At 43.2% G+C, this 18,480-nt stretch overlaps 1 protein-coding gene across 1 annotated transcript in view; it reads left to right on the top strand.

Annotated features, from left to right (window-relative positions):
- Dcbld1 (discoidin, CUB and LCCL domain containing 1) overlaps window positions 1-18,480 on the top strand; it is an 81,271-nt gene that overhangs the window by 26,930 nt on the left and 35,861 nt on the right. The window contains exon 2 of the mRNA XM_028772616.1: window positions 1,350-1,562. Within this exon, the coding sequence (XP_028628449.1) occupies window positions 1,350-1,562 (213 nt within the window). The remainder of the gene's footprint in view (window positions 1-1,349; window positions 1,563-18,480) is intronic.

The following is an 18,480-nucleotide window of genomic DNA, read 5'->3' as shown; positions in this document are numbered from 1 at the left end:
AGGGAAGGGAAGGGAAGGGAAGGGAAGGGAAGGGAAGGGAAGGGAAGGGAAGGGAAGGGAAGGGAAAGGCCTAGAATCAATCAATCCCCATATTGCCTTTATACAATGCTGGAAGAACAGAGCAGGTGGAGCTCATCATGGCCATCAAGTTTTCACTGATTTGAAGATGAGTTTTGCTTTTAAATCAGAGCATGGTGCCTGTCTTCTTGGGTGGCTCTGACTCTTAGTTCCACTCCAGCAGAAGGCAAAAGAGAAAATCCTGGATCATCATTAGGCACCTGGCAAAACCCATTTGTCAGGAAACTTGACTAATATTTTACTTCATTTACCCTACAGATGTGCTGTAAAATATTAGTTCAGGTCACCTGTAGTCTTGTGCCCTAGAAAACATGGGTTTACACTTCACTATTCAAAATCATCTTAAGGTAACTTCTTGTTTTAGCAAGTTATTTATCAAATTCATGGAAATGCATTGCCTTTCTCCTACATGCTCCTTCAACATTGTGTTTAGCCATCTTGATACAGCATGTGTCATCTAGAACTACAGTTATCAAATGAAGGACTCAAGTTCCCTGAAGCAGCCCTTGCTGGTTTTGTATGATTCCACAGTAGTTACGACCATGACTACCATGTCTAGAACACTATATACAGTAAAACTTTGATATTTTCTGATTGCTTGAGTCTGTGAGAAATCTATGGATCCATGACAGTCACAGTAATTGAGATATAAGTGTGGAATAGTTGTTCAGCTAAGAGACTTGCGCCTAAACAAAATCCTGTCTGTTTTAGTATAAATTCTATCGGGAGCATCTTTCACTCACCAGCATCACTCTGAAGTAAGTTATAAATTAGTATTCATTGGCTTTAGAGTGGCTTGACAAATGTGTGGCAAGAGGCCAGAGTCTTTTGAACAGGATAGACAACCAGGAAAACAAATTTTGTGGTTTTTTTTTAAGGTATTCATCTAGTTCAGAACATGAGAGCCCCCCCCCCCCCACGAGTTCATTAGATGAAACCCGGGACCAAAGATGGGACCTCTTGAAACAAGATATAGTGCATGATTTATTTTTGCATTTTTTAAGATGTGGGTTCTTTACTAAGAAATGGGTACTGAATTCTGATTTGGCATAGTGATAAAAGATAATTATTACTCTTTAAAGTTTTTTTCTTTATAAAATTGTATTTGTCTTTTACAAACAGAATTTGTGCACAGGCTTTGTTGTTTAGCCCTTTCTTCTGTCAGGAAAATAAAAACAAAACAAAGTGAAGAAATCTCAAGTTGAAGAGTATAGAAGAGTCCAGCTCTTGGTAGGAGCCAATTACATCTTGTGTTCTTTTTTCTTTACCAGGTGATGGCTGTGGGCACATAGTGACCTCTCAGGATAGTGGCACAATAACATCTAAGAATTATCCAGGGACTTACCCCAATCACACTGTGTGCGAAAAGATCATCACAGTCCCGAAGGGGAAAAGACTTATTCTGAGATTGGGAGATTTGAACATTGAGTCTAAGACCTGCACTTCTGAGTATCTCCGCTTCAGCAGTGCAACAGATCAGTACGGTAAGGAAGGGGTGTGGGGCTCTGTAAACATGTAAGATCTGAGACGAGAGGAAGTGAGATGGGAGGATGTGTGTAAACTCTCAGGGTAACTTGCATGTAGGCTAATGTAGATGCTTTTGCTTGGAAAGCTGAACAGTAAAGGAGACACTATATGTCTGCCCCACGTGTCTCAGAAGATTTGCTTACATTTCTCTCTTGCTGGAAACTGAATCAGAAATGTGGTGTTTGACTAAAACATACACGTTCCTTTATTTGGCCAGTACTTAACTTGTAGCAACTGTGATTTAGACATTCTGTGAAGCTGAGTTATACTCTGTGAACAAACAATTCCTGTCATGGAGATTACCCCTGGAAAAGACACATTTATAATGTGACAAGTAGTGAGAAAGGAAGGAAGGAATCCAATAGCAGAAGGAACCTGTTTTCTGATCATCTCAATGGGGCAGTCACGTGGGTCCTTCCAGTATGGAAACATCTGAGCAGAGACACAGAGGAAGTTAGGGAAGAACTCTCAGCTAAGACTTAAGTCAGTTTTCAGGAGGAGGGACAACTGCATAAAGGGAGTTTTCCTAAATAACCTTTGAGATTCAGTTTCTTGTGCTATTGTACTCTGATTATTCCTGAGATAATCATCTTTGGCGGTTAATATTGATGGTCAACTTGTACAGACTATGGAATCAATATGGTGACAAATTTTCTGGACATGAAAATTCCTTGAGGTGGGAAAATTTACCAGACTACACACTGAAGTTAAAAAAAAAAAAGTGTGAGCATTTATCACTGTCTGATTCCAGACTGTGGATGCAGTGTGACCAGCTGCCTGCCACTAGACTTAGCTTGAACTGTGAGTGAAAAGGAACCCTTTCTCCTTTAACTTGCTTCTGTCAGCAATCATAGCAACAGCAGAGTAGCTAATCCACCGTCACGGTGGCCTTTTGATCCTAAGCTCCAGAAGACACCTTGCAGTTAGATAATTAGAAACCAAAGACAAAAATCTGAAACAAATCTTGTCATCTATATGTTTAGATTATTGACTTTTTTTTTTTTTTGGAGGCAGGGTCTCCTGTAGTCCAGGCTGGTCTTTAATTTATTATAGCCAAGGATAACCCATCCATTTCATTGGCTATGGAGCACTGGGGTTATAGGCATGGACCACCATCCCTGAGTTATTTGATGCTAGGGATCAAACCTAGGAATCATGCATGCTTGGTTGAACTACATCTCCAGCCCTAGGTATTTTGCATTTTTTAAGATGTGGGTTCTTTACTGAGAAATAGGTACTGAATTCTGATTTGGCATAGTGATAAAAGATAATTATTACTCTTTAAAGTTTTTTTTCTTTATAAAGTTGTATTTGTCTTTTACAAACAGAATTTGTGTTCACAAAAATGGACACATTCAATGTGTTGGGTATAAGTGGCCCTGATTCATTTTCTACGCTGCACACATGAATCCTTGGGTAACTCTTATTAGTTTCCTATTCGACAGATAAATGGATTCACATTGAGATTTGGTAGCATGATCAGGACTACACGATTAGATCATTAAGGGCTGCCGGGCAGTGGTGGCGCACGCCTTTAATCTAATCCCAGCACTTGGGAGGCAGAGGCAGGCAGATTTCTGAGTTCGAGGCCAGCCTGGTCTACAGAGTGAGTTCCAGGACAGCCAGGGCTACACAGAGAAACCCTGTCTCGAAAAACCAAACAAACAAAAAAAAGATTATTAAGGGCTGAGGGATGAATTTGTTTCTATATTTTTGTGGCTGAAAGACACAGATATCTGTTGTTCCTCCCTCTGTCATTCAAACAAACCCAGTGAATGGGAGGAGGGGGGATGGGGATAGAGTAGCACAGGTCTGTAATCTAGCACTTGGGAGGTGGAGACAATGGAGTCAGGCCATCTTTCAGTACATACTCAGTTCAAGGCTGCCTTGTGCTGCATGAGCCCTGGCTTCTGAGCTGGACCACCCCATTAGCATGCTGTGCAGCGATTTTCTCTAAAACACAAGGGATAAGTAGTAATGTTGTCTTAGCGATGTTAAGACAACATGGTTAACAATGTTCTTCTTTTGTGGCTGCTTTAAAGATTTTCTTTGATGAAAACCACTAGCCTGGCATATGCTTTAACTGAGTTAAAATAGACCCTGGGTCAGTTTGAACTTCCCCTGGGAATGCAGAAAGAGAAGGCAGAAACACTTTGTCCTCCTGTAACCTGAGCCTTGGCAGGAGCCAGTTCTGTGTCCAGTTTTTCCATCCCTGGGAAGGTTTGGGGCTTTGGCAGCTGTGTGGCCACAGGGTCCCAGAGACTTGTAGCTGTGTTAGAGAATGGCCACAGAAGTGCATCCAGTAGGTACCACATGTTCCGGAATGACTCCTGCAGTTCTGAAAGATGTCACCTCTAGCAGTTTCATATGTGACTGAAACAGCTGGGTTCTTTGGGTTCAAACAGTTCAATACTTTTCATTAACCAACTAATTGTTAAGACCCACTGGTAATGGACATTATGACATAGAGTTGTTGGTATCTTGAAATGTAGGGCTATGTTTTGAAAAAGAGCAACATTTTCTGGCATGAGTATTGGTCAGCTATGCCAAGAGTCCACATTCTTGGGATGTGCTCATGTTAGCTATTGTGAATGTGCTCAAGCTGGACAGGTTTCATTAGCGGGCAGTTAACTTTGGATGGTTCATTGCCTGAATCATACTTTGTGCATTCTTAACATTCTTGAGGAGGTTGGGGATGTGGCTTGGTAGGTAAAATAATTGCTGCACAAGCAGTTTATAGGCTTGAGTTTGGATTCCCAGAACTCATGTAAAAGGCAGGTATGGAGGCAAGTTCCCATAACCCCAGCATGGTGGAGACAGTGGGTCCTGGGGAACTTGATGATCACTCAGTTTAACTCAGTGAACTTCAGGTTCAGGCCCTGTCTCAAAAGGAAGGTGTAAGGAAAGGAAAGACATCTCAACATCAACCCCTGGCTTCTTTAAACTCTCTACCTTTTATACTCAGGAATGCCGTGCACACACACATACACAACACAAACACACACACACAAACACACAAACACACACACACAAACACACACACACACACACACACGGGGGTGGTGGGGAGCACCATGGTCTTTGCAACAAGATGAACTGTCAATAAGTGTGAATATCCACTCTCCATCTTATAGGATTTGTGCAGATACACACTGGAGATTGTTGCTGCTAAAAGGCTATGCAGAGTGTGTTATGACTATGGCTTATCCTCCAGTTTAGTCATCAGTTAGAAGGTATTTGTCTTTGGGTTTCTGTTGCTGTGATAAAACACCATGGCCAAAAAGCAAACGTGGGAAGGAAAAGGTTTGTTTCTGCTTATAACTCTTGGGTCACATTTCCTCACTCAGGGAAGTCAAGGCAGGAACTCACGGCAAGAATTGAAGCAACGAGGCCAGGAAGGAATGCTTGCTCTCGATGACTTGCTCACCCTACTCTTTTATATAGCCCAGGACCACACAGCCAGAGATGGTACCACCCACAGTAGGTTGGGCCTCCTACATCAATTATTAATCAAGGAAAATCCCCACAGACTTCCCTACACACCAGTTTTATGGAGGCATTTTCTCAATTGTGGTTCTCCTCAAATGATTATAGCTTCTGTCAGTGTTTTAGTTGGGTTTCATTGCTGTGAATGGACACCATAACCAAGGCAACTCTTATAAAGGACAACATTTATTTGAGTCTAGCTTACAGGTTTTGAGGTTCAATCAATTATCATCATGGCAGGAAGCACAGAAGTGTCTGGGAAGGCATGATGCTGAAGGAGCTGAGAATTCTACATCTTCATCCAAAGGAAGCCAGGAACAAATATTCGCCCCTGCAGCTAGGAGGAGAGTCTCTTTCCCACTGGGTGGCACTTCAAAGCACATCCCCACAGTGATGCACTTCCTCCAACAAGGCCACCAATCCTAATAGTGCCACTTTACATGGGCCAAGCATATTCAAACCACCACAATCAAGTTGGCAAAACAACTAACCAGAACAACTGTCCCCCTTTCATCCTGACACACAAACACATCACTGTTCAGTTATAACCTTTTCCTTCCCATTTGTCCCTAGTAATATAAAATATTCCAATGTTTAAAAGTCCCACAGTCTTTAAAAATTTAAATACTTTAAAAGTTGACTCTTTTTTTTTAAAAGAAAAATTATCCAAAGTCTCTTTAAAAGTTCAAAGTCTCTAAAATATCCAAAGTCTGGTGCTGGAAAGATGTCTCAGATAAGAGCACTGATTGTTCTTCCAGATGACATAGGTTGAATTCGCAGAAGCCACAGGGTGGTTCACAACCATCTGTAATTCTAGTTCCAGGAGATCTGACTCCTCTTTTTGACCTCTTAAGGCACCACCAGGTGTGCGCATGGTACACAGATATACACTTTTTCTTCCACCCTTTCAACCCTTTAACACTAGGCAAGAGAAATAAAAATGATAGAAAAGAAAGAGATCCCTGAGTAAAGTCAGGAGTTGGAAAGGCAGGTGACATAATTTGACTGCTTCCTGCTGATTAAAGGCATCAAGTTCCTTGGGACATGTTTTATCTCTGCCTTAAAGGTATCTAATTATTCTTCTTGTTTCTTTGCACATGACTACTTTACAAACCTTGACTGATGTGGGATGTAAAACCATGCCAGGAAGTTTGCTAAGGTAGAGCAGGTTGAGACCCGGAGACTCGGTGGGCACACACCTGAGACTTAGGCAACTCCCTGCTCCCTGGTAGATTCCTGACTTGGATCACATGCCATGTTCCTAACGTAAAAGAAACGTGTGCTATGGTCACATAGACCCAAAACAGAGTTCTCCATGCTAATGAGATACCTGGAGGCCCAGAGGGCTTAGTCAATAAGCTTCTCTTCCTAGACAATCCTCCCTATAAAAGGTATTTAATCTCAGGTCCACCATGAGAAGTGGATAGGGTACATTATGCATCCATTTTTTTGCCGTGAACAACCAATAAACTGTTTGGAACCATGGACTGTCTCCATCAAGATCTGCCATGGGGAGCCATGGAGAAGGCATTCAACTACTGAGACGCTGCTTAATTCTCCCATAGAAGACCTCGCTGTGCTCCCAGGCACAACTGCCACCAAGCCTGCCTCTGACAAGCTAAGGACAATAGCCACTAGGGCAAGCCAGAGCTCTACTTTCTCTGCACCACCACCCCCAAACTCCAGGCTGGCCGCTGTCCCCAGCCCTCAGTCTCTAACTCCATTCTCTGCTCATCCTTGACTCCCAGCAGCACCTGGATGTCCAAGAGCCTGAGAAACTCATGGCCTCAGCCGCATAGCAGGCCTAAGGACCCCCAAACCAGCTCCATCTTCCCCACACCTAAGACTGCACTTTCCCACCCCCAGAGCCGTGTCTCGGTGTTTTCCTATGGCCCAACACCCTCCCCGGCTGCAGCATGGAATAAGCACAGTCAAACTCCTGGAGTTCAGACCTCACCCAAGAGTGGGGTCTTACCCAGTGGTGGAGTAGACTTGGACCCACAGACCAACAACATCTAACAACACCCCCTGAAACACCACCTCTGGGACCCTAGCATTTATATACCCTGTAAAAAGCTCTCAGAATTCCAAACAACACACAACTGCACAAACTATAGCTGTGCAAATCACGCCCCTTCTAAGTCAGCTCCTCTGGGCAATCTGAAGCAGCCCCATATCCCACACCTGGGATTAAAATGAAAACATATTCTTATTTGTATGTTCTTTAAAGAAATCAAAATTCTCCTTACATTCATATAAAACAAATAAAAACGACATTAAATACCCTTATTTCAAGAGTTCACAGTCACAGTCAAATCAAAGCAAAACTAAAGTCCAACAGGAAAGTGCTTGGCACTTGATGCCTGCCACACAATCACTGTCTTCAAAGGTTGTGGGCCACTTCTCCTGCCTCACTCTCTGCAGCATACATACACAGCTTGTCTCCTAGACTCAAGCTGAAACTACTCCACAGCTGTCCTTCTTTATGATCTTCTGTCCCATGATGAATCCCGTGGTACTGGCTTCTCAAATTCTGGGTCTCTCTTGCAATTGGACTGTACCTTCACTAATAGCCTCTCCTGGACTCGATTCAGGAACTCTTATCAAGCCTCAACTTCTCCTCACGGTTCCTTCATGCCTTTAAAACCAGAACCACCTCTCTACACACCTTAGACATTAAGCTGCCAGCACAAGGTACAGTCATAGCTGCTTCTGGACCTCAGCTTTGTGTTGTTGCCCAGAGGAGACATTACTCAAAGATTTCTTAATCCCAGATCCCAGCTGGTTCTTCAGCACCAGCTGATCAATACCGATTTATCCAGGCAAAGTTTCGCTTTAGTGGTTATGGTCTCTTTTTAATCACAACCATCTCTTTCATCCCTGCTGACCGGAACCACAGATTATTAATTTAATATCAAGCGGCTCTGATAAGAATCTTCGAAGTTCTTTCAAACTTATTTCTGAAACTTAACAAGCCATGTCTCTATCGTCTGCATTTCTCTTAACAGTCTTCTAAGCTCATTAAGCTATGAAGACTCAATGGCTTTTCCAGCCCAATGTTCTGAAGTTCTTCCGTAGTCGGAGGACTAAAACATAGTTGGTCTGTCGCAGCAATACCTCATGAACCTCGTACCAATTCTGTCTTAGGCTTTCTATTGATATGATTTAAAAAAAAAAAATGCCGGGCAGTGGTGGCCCACGACTTTAATCCCAGCACTTAGGAGACAGAGGCAGGCGGATTTCTGAGTTCCAGGCCAGCCTGGTCTACAGAGTGAGTTCCAGGACAGCCAGGGCTACACAGAGAAACCTTGTCTCGAAAAAAACAAAACAAAAAAAGACCGAAAGCAGCTTAGAGAATGTAGTGGGAAGTATTAGAAAAGAAGCATGTGGCTGGCTCCTGGCTTAGCTGTCACATTCCCGCACTAATGCTGGCACCATTGGGCTGCCTCGCCCCAGCCGGGTGTCCTCATCTCGGCAGGCTCTCCGGCTGAACCAGGGCTCCAGAGCTTCCCTCGCAGCCATGCTGCCCCTACGCCATTATTGGCCACCCTGTGATCAACCACCACACCCATCACCCGATAAATCAAAACTCTTAATGCTTATAACTTAACCAATGGATTTAATATATCAATTAAAAACTCAATACACAAGATGCCCACCTAATTTAGACAAGTTATCCCAATTATCCTAACTTTTGATCTACATAACTACCTGAGACTACAAAAGCCAAACTGGTTCAAGCCTGCCTCCATTTCTCGGCCTTCGCTCTCCTCTGTGTTTCTCCCTAAGTCTCCCTCTCTGCTACCCTTAGTTCCGCCTCCCTTTCCCCTGTCCAATCACACGCCTCCCCCTGTAAATAGCTTGGACAGGGAAATTTCTGCCACAGGGGAGAAAGGGGTTTATTTCAGGTTACAGCTCTCAGGTCACTCTCTAACTCGTGTCAGGGCAGGAACCCAAGGCAGGAACTGGCTTGCTCAGCCTAATTTTTTTATATACAACAGGACCATCTGGCCATGGATGTCACCACTGAAAATGGACTGGGTTGGTCCTTACGCATCAACTACGAGTTAAGAAAATGTCCCCACAGAATTTTCTACAAGTCAGTTTTTGTTGTAGTTGTTTTCGAGATAGTGTTTCTTTGTGTAGCCTTGACTGTACTGGAACTTGTTTTGTAGACCAGGCTGGCCTCGAACTCATAGAGGTCCTCCTGTCTTTGCCTCTCAAGTGCTGGGATTAAAGTATGTAACACCACTGCCTGGCTTCTACAAGTCAGTTTTATGTTGACATTTTTTTCTATCTGAGAAATGATTCCTGCTTCTTAGATAACTGTGGCTGTGTCAAATTGACAAACTACCAAACTAGCACAGTACTGTGTGTGTGTTGCTGTGTTAAGAGACTGACCCTTTCAGATGCCTTTAAAATAGTAAAAAACAGTTAACTAAGACACGAAGACAAACCCGGCATGATGCTGGTTAATCCCTGCACTCAGAAGCAGAGACAATGCAGAACTCTGTGAGTTTGAGCTGTGTGAGTTAAGAGACCACAACCACTAAAGTCAAACCTTGCTTTGCTGAGTCGATCGATACTGATCAGCTAGTGCTGAAGAATCAGCTGGGATTAAGAAATAAAGACAGCTTGGTCTTCATGGCCAGTTCCAGTCCAGTCAGAATTACATAGTGACACTATGTCTGAAGAGGAAGGAAGGAAAAATGATGGATAATGTTCCCTTTCTCATCTGGATTGGGAAGCATTTAGCTGCTACGGCTCCTTGGTCTCCTATAATCAAGAATAGTTCCTCGGCCTGTATTTGTCTTTTGTGCGTTTGACTAGTGCTACCCAGTGATTTTGTACAGTGCCTGTGAGTTGCTTTGATGTCCCTTGTGATTAAATTCAGATACTGCATTTTTTTCTTTTCTTTTTTTTTTTAATTTTTTTATTGGATGTTTTATTTACATTTCATATGTTGTCACACCCTTCCATCATTGTCTGTCTTGAAACAGAGTCTCACTGTAACTTAAGCTAGCCTGGAATTAACTGTGTAGCCCAAGCTGGTTTTGAACTTGCAGCAATCCTACCACCTCAGTCTCCTCAGTTCTTTGATTACATTCAAGAGCCACCACACCTGGCATGGTACTGCTTTCTAAAGTACTCTTTGGCTTGGTGACTTGTGCATGCTCTTAATCCTAGGATTTGAAGTAGAGGCAGGAGACTTGGAGAAAGGAAGATTGAGGCGATTGTGGACTACAAAACCATGCCTCAAAAAGCAAGTAAATAGAAAAATTAAATCAATAGATTGTAATCATTAGGAAACATCTTTATAGCACTTTTCAACATCAGGCTCTGTGAGCAGCGTGTGTTTCTGACATGTGATTTATGATGTCAACATCACTTTTCTTTGCCTCCCCTTTCAATGTCTTTTCTAATTGGGATTTTTTTTTTCCTACTCAAAACTCTAAAAATTCTGGGGCATTTCACACAAAGTTTCTTCCAATAACCAGTATGTGTTGTTATTCAAATAGAACTGTGGAGATGGAAGGGGAAGGCTTTAGAAAAACAGCTCACCCTATATTTATTTATGCTTATAAAACAGCAGAGACTCAATTCAGATAGCAGAGCCAGTTCTGGGAATGAATACATTTACTTTGAATCATGCAGGTGGAGTGAGCAACTCAATCAAAATCTTTATCCCACATTCTGCACTTCAGGAACTTCTTGTTCCCTGACATGACACAGAGGGATGGAGTAGGATAGAATGAGGAGATGATGGCCAGCAGAGCCACAGGTCAGATCCCCAGAGCGAATGGAAATGGAAATGCCAGGTTGAATGTATGGCAGCCCATTTATAATCCTTGTATGCAGGAGGCAGGGTTGGGGAATCCCTAAGAGCAGATTGGCTAACTAACTAAGCTGAATCCGCCAAGTCTGGGTTCAGGTGATGGATGAACTCACTGTATATAGCAGAGAGTAATCAAGGGGTGAGAATGTACTTGTACACAAATAAGTAAGTAAAAGATTCTAAAATAAAAGTTTTGAATTTCAGAGCTCTTTAGGTTCTGGGTTTGCCATTAGGAATGCTAAGCTGATAAACTCTATACAAATACTAGGATGCAGATGCTTTCCCAGACTGAGACACTTGGTCCCAGGAGAATCAATCAACCTGTACTTCTTCTTGAAAAATAATTGACTTTCCTCTTTCCTTGCCAACTCTCACTGTTTTGTAGGCCATTTAAACAGTGCTAAATATTGTCAAGTTCCTAGTCAAGGATCACCTGTTCTAGAAAGATCTCTGGGCCGGGCGGTGGTGACGAACGCCTTTAATCCCAGCACTTGGGAGGCAGAAGCAGCCGGATTTCTGAGTTTGAGTCCAGCCTGGTCTACAGAGTGAGTTCCAGGACAGCTAGGACTATACAGAGAAACCCTGTCTCAAAAAACAAAAACAAACAAACAAAAAAAAACCCAGAAAGATCTCTGATGTCCTGCAGCTCCAGTTCCTCCCTCCGTGCTTTAGCAGAACTCCTATATCAGATTTGGACAATTATTTCACCTTTATCCATTCTTTCTTATCCTTGAGTGTTTACTGTAGCCCTGCCATTCCAGATGCTCAAACAATGTTAAAATGTAGTTTGGTTTTTCAGCAAATATCTAAAGCTGACTTCTTACAGAAGAGAAATTTGAATGTCACTGTATTCACACCAAAGGAGGAGTCACATCGGAACTTCCCTGTCTGCAGATATCTTCATTTAAGAGAAGCTTGTAATAGGTTTTTCCACCAATGTAATAGGTCAATTCAAGCCAAATTATAAGTATAAAGCAGGATTATTTGGGAACAGTTCCTGTAAGTTCACCAGTCTCAGAGGACGAGGCTGGAGGAGTCTCCTTGAAGATAGGGAGACAGAGATAGAGGGAGGGAGGGGGAGAGACAGGGAGAGAGAACTCAAATTTTGAGATGTTAAATAGGCACCTCAGCAGCTTATCCCTGTTTGAAACTTAACAGCTTGGTTTTCCGTTCTCTTTAAGTGTGGAAATCTATGAAACAGGATTGGAGATACATGTGACCCAACACTTAGCTGTGTGTACAGGACTCAGAACCTGCTTGTTCCCTCTGAATATCCTCTATAACATGGATTCTGTTACTAACCATTGTGCATAAGGAAGCTCAAGGAGGCTGAGGAACTTGCTTAAAGTTCACCTAGCACTTAGGATTCAAGTGAACATTTGACTCTAGAAGTGTGCTTTTCCTTAAGCACCATACCATCCCAATTCAGTGTGAGAAAGGTCATCTGATCAGGCTCTTGCCTTGTGTGTTACACCCCAAGCTTGTGACTCATGTGTGTCTCTTGCTGGAGGAAATGGGCACTTCAACAAGACTCTCCACATTCAAGCATCCTGGGACCAATCCGAGGTTGCCTGAGAAATGAATCACAGAGCTTGCCGTTAGGATTCCTCTGAGAAGCCAGGGTGGTCTGTGGTGGAAGGAAACAGTCGGTTGGAGGATTCCTGTTTTGCTCTGTGTTTTGAGCCATAGGAAATCAAGACTCCGTTTCCTGTATCTCCACCCCCAACATATATTTTTAACCATTGTCAATGACTTACAAGTACCTTTATTTTACACTAACTGTTAATGTTTATATCACACTAAAAACAAGGTAAATGGAAAAGGTAGCAACTATGTTTTTTTGTTTTGTTTTGTTTTGTTTTTTTCACATAAGATTTCTAAGTTTCCTGGATGGTAGGTATTTAGTATACTTCAATAGCATCTTGTCATTATGATTCTTGGCTTTTGTTTTTAATTCTAAAGAGAGAAAACAAAAACTCAGAAGCTTTTACAAGTAGTAAAATATTTGTTTTACAAATAGTTCTCCTCTCAGACCTACGGGAATAAATAGTAAAATTCTTAAACTTTTGGAAGTTAAAAACACAGAACCTTGAAAGGAATTTCCAGCATATGAAAGGCTGGATTTGCCTAAATGTCTCCCTGTGGTATTCATTAACATAACGATAGCCTCCACGGAAGAAAAACTACTTCCCTGGAAACACTGATTCAATTGCCACCCTTTGTAAAGGATGGCTTGGTAGGGGGCTATGCTGATGGGATGGCAAGTCTTCACTTTGTGTCCCTGAACCCCAAGGAAAGCTGCACCTTTGTCTAGAAATCTATTTGGCTCATGTGTTAACTGATTTTTGTCTGAGAACCAGAGACCAAAATTTCACCAGGGGCACCGCTTACATTGTTCCGTGACTATGGTTTTAATGGCACAACCCTGGACTGTCTCTTTTTTCATGCTAATTCTCCTTTTCAAAGAAAATGGCTCTGAAAATTCTATAATTTTGTACAATGACCTTGCTGCAATTAATGAGCCTGGACAAACCCTACCATTTGATTGCACTGAAAACCAAGATGAGGAATGGGCAGAAATCTTAAGTGTAGCTTCAGTATCTCTGGTGATTGTCATTGTCTCCTCAGCACGCCCTTTCAACACAAAGCTGGGCCATGCTGGGTACCACTTTCCTGGCAGCTGACAATGTGCCAAGTGGCCAGCCCTGCTAGTGGTGTTCCCAGGGCAGGTCACTGAACCCCACAGAGCATGTTCTTATCTGTCCTGAAAATTATATATGTAGCTCAGAAGGGGCTTCGTGTGGCTAATGTGGGGTTTGAAGAGGCATTTCTCTTGTTCCTTTTAATTTGTGACAAGCCTCAAAGGAGGGGGAAGGAAGGGGCTGCATTCTTAATGTTGTTCAGAGGACTCTTTCACCCAAAAGATAGCTAGCGACTTAGTCATTTAACTCCAAAATCAAAACACATACCCACCAGAAACAACCTGGGATTGTTTGTAGTTCTGCACTCATTGCCTCGAGATGCAAGGGTAGGGCAGTCTATGGAGAAGACATGTGAACTGCTGCACAGATGGCCAAAGCACAAATTCCAGGTTGGCCTCCAGCAAGCCTTGGATAGGACAGCTCTGTTTTATTTATGCACAGAAGTAAAGGGTTTCCTTTCCAGCTGCGGATGTAGCTGACAGGGTATGCACTAAAGATAGGAAGCTCCTGCTGTGCTGGTCTGTGAGGACTTGGTTTCAAGTCTGCTGACAGATGCTACAATGCTGTACTATTTAGTATCACTAAATAGCTCTTCCCTTGATTCAGGGCTGCCAATTATCTACAGGAAGTAAAAATGATTTCTTCCTTTTTCTGCCTACATAATTAATGTCGTGCCCCAATCACTTGGAGATGTGTGATTGAATCATAAGCTGGAACTTGACACACAGATAAGAGTAGAGGTTACAGGGCTGGGAAGGTGTTTTGGTTGTTAGAATGCTTGCTTAGCATCCCTGGACTGGGTGTGGGCCAGCACACTTGTAACATCAGTACTTGCACTTGGGATGTGGAGGCAGGAAGCTTTAGAGCTTCTTTAGCTACTTTAAGTTCTAGGCCAGACTGTGCTACATGAGACCTAGACTCAGAAAGAAAAAGAGAAGGGAGGAAGCAGGCAGTAACAAAGAAAGACTTAGATGCTGGGTTTCACGCACAACACTGCTGCCCAAGAACCAGACATCCTTAGAAAGTGTGTGCCCTAATTTTAGAAATGTAGGGCTCAGCCTGAATTTGAAGTGGACACAAGTTTGCCAATCAAAGAACACTGCCTGAGACAGTATAACCAATACAGTCAAAATTATGTGGTACAATAAGATGGTCAAAATTAAGAGCTATTGAGCTCTCATTTGAGTTGACAGTAAAAAATTTTACTTTTTCAAATGCTTAAGTATAGGAGAACCTCCTCTTAAAAATCAAGTGGAAGCTACTCAGTGAAGAGCAGGCAAGCAACACTTAACAGCAGGGCCATGCTTAGATGTGAGAAAGAAGACTCTCCCCTCACTCTGTAATAATGATGAATTTAAAAGATGTGCAAAAGCAAAACGTTTATTGAACTTGTCCACAGAAGGGGGCACCAGCACAGAGTTGAGTCAATGTTTGAGTGTTGTTTGGTAGGAGATGGTGCTTTAAAGTCCCTGACTGAAGGCCTGGAGAGATGGTATTAGGGTTTTTGAGGCTATAGGTAGGCCTAGGAATGCCATAAACATCATACCATGAAACAGACCCCACATACAGGAGATTTATTGAGGAGAAGGGGAGAAGGCTACCTCTGAGCAGAACAAGGGACTGAGGGCTGACTGTGATGGCTGAAGCTTTATAAGGGATACACAACTTGACTCGTTGGTGACAGTGGAAATGTGTCGAATTCAGTGACTTGAGGACACTGAATCACTGAAGTCAGATGGGGGTGCACCTGGTCCTGGAATGTGACAGTTCCTAACAGATGGCTCAGCAATTAAGAGCACTTACTGCTCTTGCAGAAGACCTGGGTTTGGTTCCCAGCATGAACATGGCTCTGATCCCTGTGCAGTCACCAGGCACACATTGTGTACAATCATATATATATATATATGCAAGTTGTTTTACACATGAAATAGATATGAAGAAACAAGTCCCCAGTGAAGGACAATTTCTGCCCTCTTTTCCCACAGATAGTTGCCATCTTCAAGTCCTTTTGTACAGAGCTGTCTCCCTTCCCAAATTTCTCCACCTCTTGATTCCGGATGCTTGGGGCTTGGAACTGCCGCCTTTTCTGTCCATGGCTTAGGTCCTGGAGCAGACTGTTTGCTACTTTCTAACTCAGAATTCTGAGATGGAGGTGACCTAGAGCTGAGAGGAGCCTAGGGCTTCCTGCTTCTCTGTGATTCTAATGAACTTTAGGAACCTTTCATTGAAAATGGATGTGACAATTTCTTCCACTGAGAAATCACTGAGCAATTTTGTTTTGTGAACATTGAATGTACTTAATCAAGCCAAAATGGTACAAGTCAATCATTCAACATGGCTTCCATTTTGTTATGTTTTCTGAGATAGGGTCTCATGTAGTAGCTCATTCTGGTTTACAAATTGATCGTAGTTGAAGATAGCCTTGAACTTCTTATCCTCCTGCCTCCATCTCCTAAGTCCTGATTACAGGTGCATGTGCCACCATGCCTGGCTTCAACATGGTTTCTTTTGAGGGGTTTTGTTTTTTTAAGGAAGGAATGTTTAACTTATTTTAGCTGAGGTTTTTAGTCCATAATACGAGGGAGGCTGGGATGAAGTAGGAGAATCAGGATTCCAAGCTCATCCTTGGCTACACAGGGAGATGAAGGTCAGCTTATACTATATGAGCACACACACACACTAAACTCTAAAGTAGATGTAGTAAGTGTTGTGTTTTATAAAAAAAGAAAAAGAAACCAGGGATATGTTTGGTGAAGGTATGGTATGGTGTGAGGGAAGGGGGTGCCTCTGCCAGCCTATGCTGAGCCATCCCTTCCCCCTAAGGTACCAGCCACACAAGAGGAGTATAGTATAGGATAAAGTTTATTCAGGGCATGGGGAGGGGAGTTGAGGCAGAAAGCAGAGAAACAGAAAGGAGGGGGGCAAGGGAGAAGAAGAAGAAGGAGGAGGAGGAGGAGGAAGAGAGAGAGAGAGAGAGAGAGAGAGAGAGAGAGAGAGAGAGAGAGAGAGAGGCCAACCGTGAACACATAGAGAGAGAATGGGGAGAGAAGGAAGAGAGTAAGAGAGCAAGAGTGTGGCGAGGGGGCAAGCAGCCCCTTTTATAGTGCGTCAGGCAGACCTAGCTGTTGCCAGGTAACTGTGGAGTGGAGCCTAGAAGAAATACTAACAGTAAGTACATGGATAAGTAAGTCACCTACTATCAAGTGTTATACAGTATTCATAACTATATGTATTGAATGTGTCTACATGTATTGAGTGTGTCTGTATACCATGAGCAAGATAGGAAGTTTATTTTATTTTTGTTTTTGTTGCTTGCTTGTTTTAAGACATGGTCTTGCCCAGGCTGGCTTGGAATTCACATGTAACTCAAGCTGGCCTCAAGCTCATGGCATTTTTCCAGCTTTAGCCTCCCAGTGCTGGGATCACAGGCATAAGCCACACTGACTAGCTCAACACAGACATTTATATTTATCAGCGTCATTGCAAGTATGAATGCTTCACTTCATAATCTTGGTTTTATGAGGCCACAGCAAGAAACTTGGCCCATTACTGACCAAACTTCTGGTATATGGCACATGATTCTACCACTTGAACAGTTGTGGACTGGAGAAAAGTTTCCATAATAAAAGATACTGTCTCACCAAGCTTGGTGGTACACACCTGTCAGCCTAGCCACTTGAGGTCTGAGGCAGGAGAATTTGACAAGGGTTAACCTAGTGAGTTCACAGCTAGTCTGAGCAAGCTAATTTCCTAGTCATAAAATAATAGTGAAAAGCACTGTGGGGAAACCCTGATAATTAAGGTCATACTCTACCAGGTCCAGATAGTTCTCTGAGCTTGGCGCAAAGTGGAGGATGCATTTCACCAGCAAGGCTTGCTGTTCCCTGACCTTGACTGGAGAGCCTGAGTCCCCACACCCTCTACTGGGGAAGGTCAAGTAGTCCTTGGCGGACCTACAAGTTCAAGTCCAACGGCTTTGCTGATAAGAACGGCTCCATATGATGTGTTTATAAAAGGGGGGGAGGATATTTTCTATGGAGGTGTAGTCAGGTATGGGGAGAGAGGGTGCATCATCTGTGGGCCCATTCTGAGGCATCCCTTCCCCCTGAGGGACCAGCCTCTAGAGGAAGGTATAGTATAGAATAGTTTATTCAGGGCATGGGGAGGGGAGTTCAGAGGGCAATAGAGACAGAGAAAGGCAGAGAGAGAGTGTGTGTAGAGAAGTTGAGGCCAGCCCTGTGTGGACCATGAGCAAGTAGAGAGAGAGGGGAGAAGGGAATGGGGAGAGAGCTGGAGCAGGAAGGCAAGAGCAAGAGAGAGAGGAGGGGGCAAGCAACCCCTTTTATAGTGAGTCAGGCATACCTGGCTGTTGCCAGGTAACTGTGGGGCAGAGCTTAGACAGAATGCTAACACCTACAAGTTCAACTTCAGCTTCTTTGCGGAGAAGAACCTGCCCAGCAAGTACCCGGGATTCCTGGCATGCCTCCCCAAACATACTAAACATTCACAGCACTTTAAACCCCAGCCAGTGACTTCATTCACTCTGAAAACTCCTTCCCACTCTCCAAGGTTCATATATAGCCCTTGTCCACCCCAAATAAAGTGAATACATACAAGCTTTCCCCAAATAAAGGTATGTGCGCAAGCTAAGATCATCTGTTTTATTTAAAATCCTTGGAGAAGGCCTTCTCTCCTCCCTGGTACTCATTCCCACCTGGACTGGGATCCTGCAGACACACCCCTCCACCTGCCCCCTTTATCCTTTCAGCCTGGTGTGAATCTACATCTTCACACCTGAAGGAGGAAGCACACATGCATACCACAAAAGAGGACTATCCATGTAGTAGGCAC

The sequence above is a fragment of the Grammomys surdaster genome, unplaced genomic scaffold (genome assembly GCF_004785775.1).
Source record: "Grammomys surdaster isolate TR1022 unplaced genomic scaffold, NIH_TR_1.0 215, whole genome shotgun sequence".
Lineage (NCBI taxonomy): Eukaryota > Metazoa > Chordata > Mammalia > Rodentia > Muridae > Grammomys > Grammomys surdaster.
Note: the sequence above shows the minus strand (reverse complement) of the source record. Positions and strands in the feature narration are given on the sequence as shown.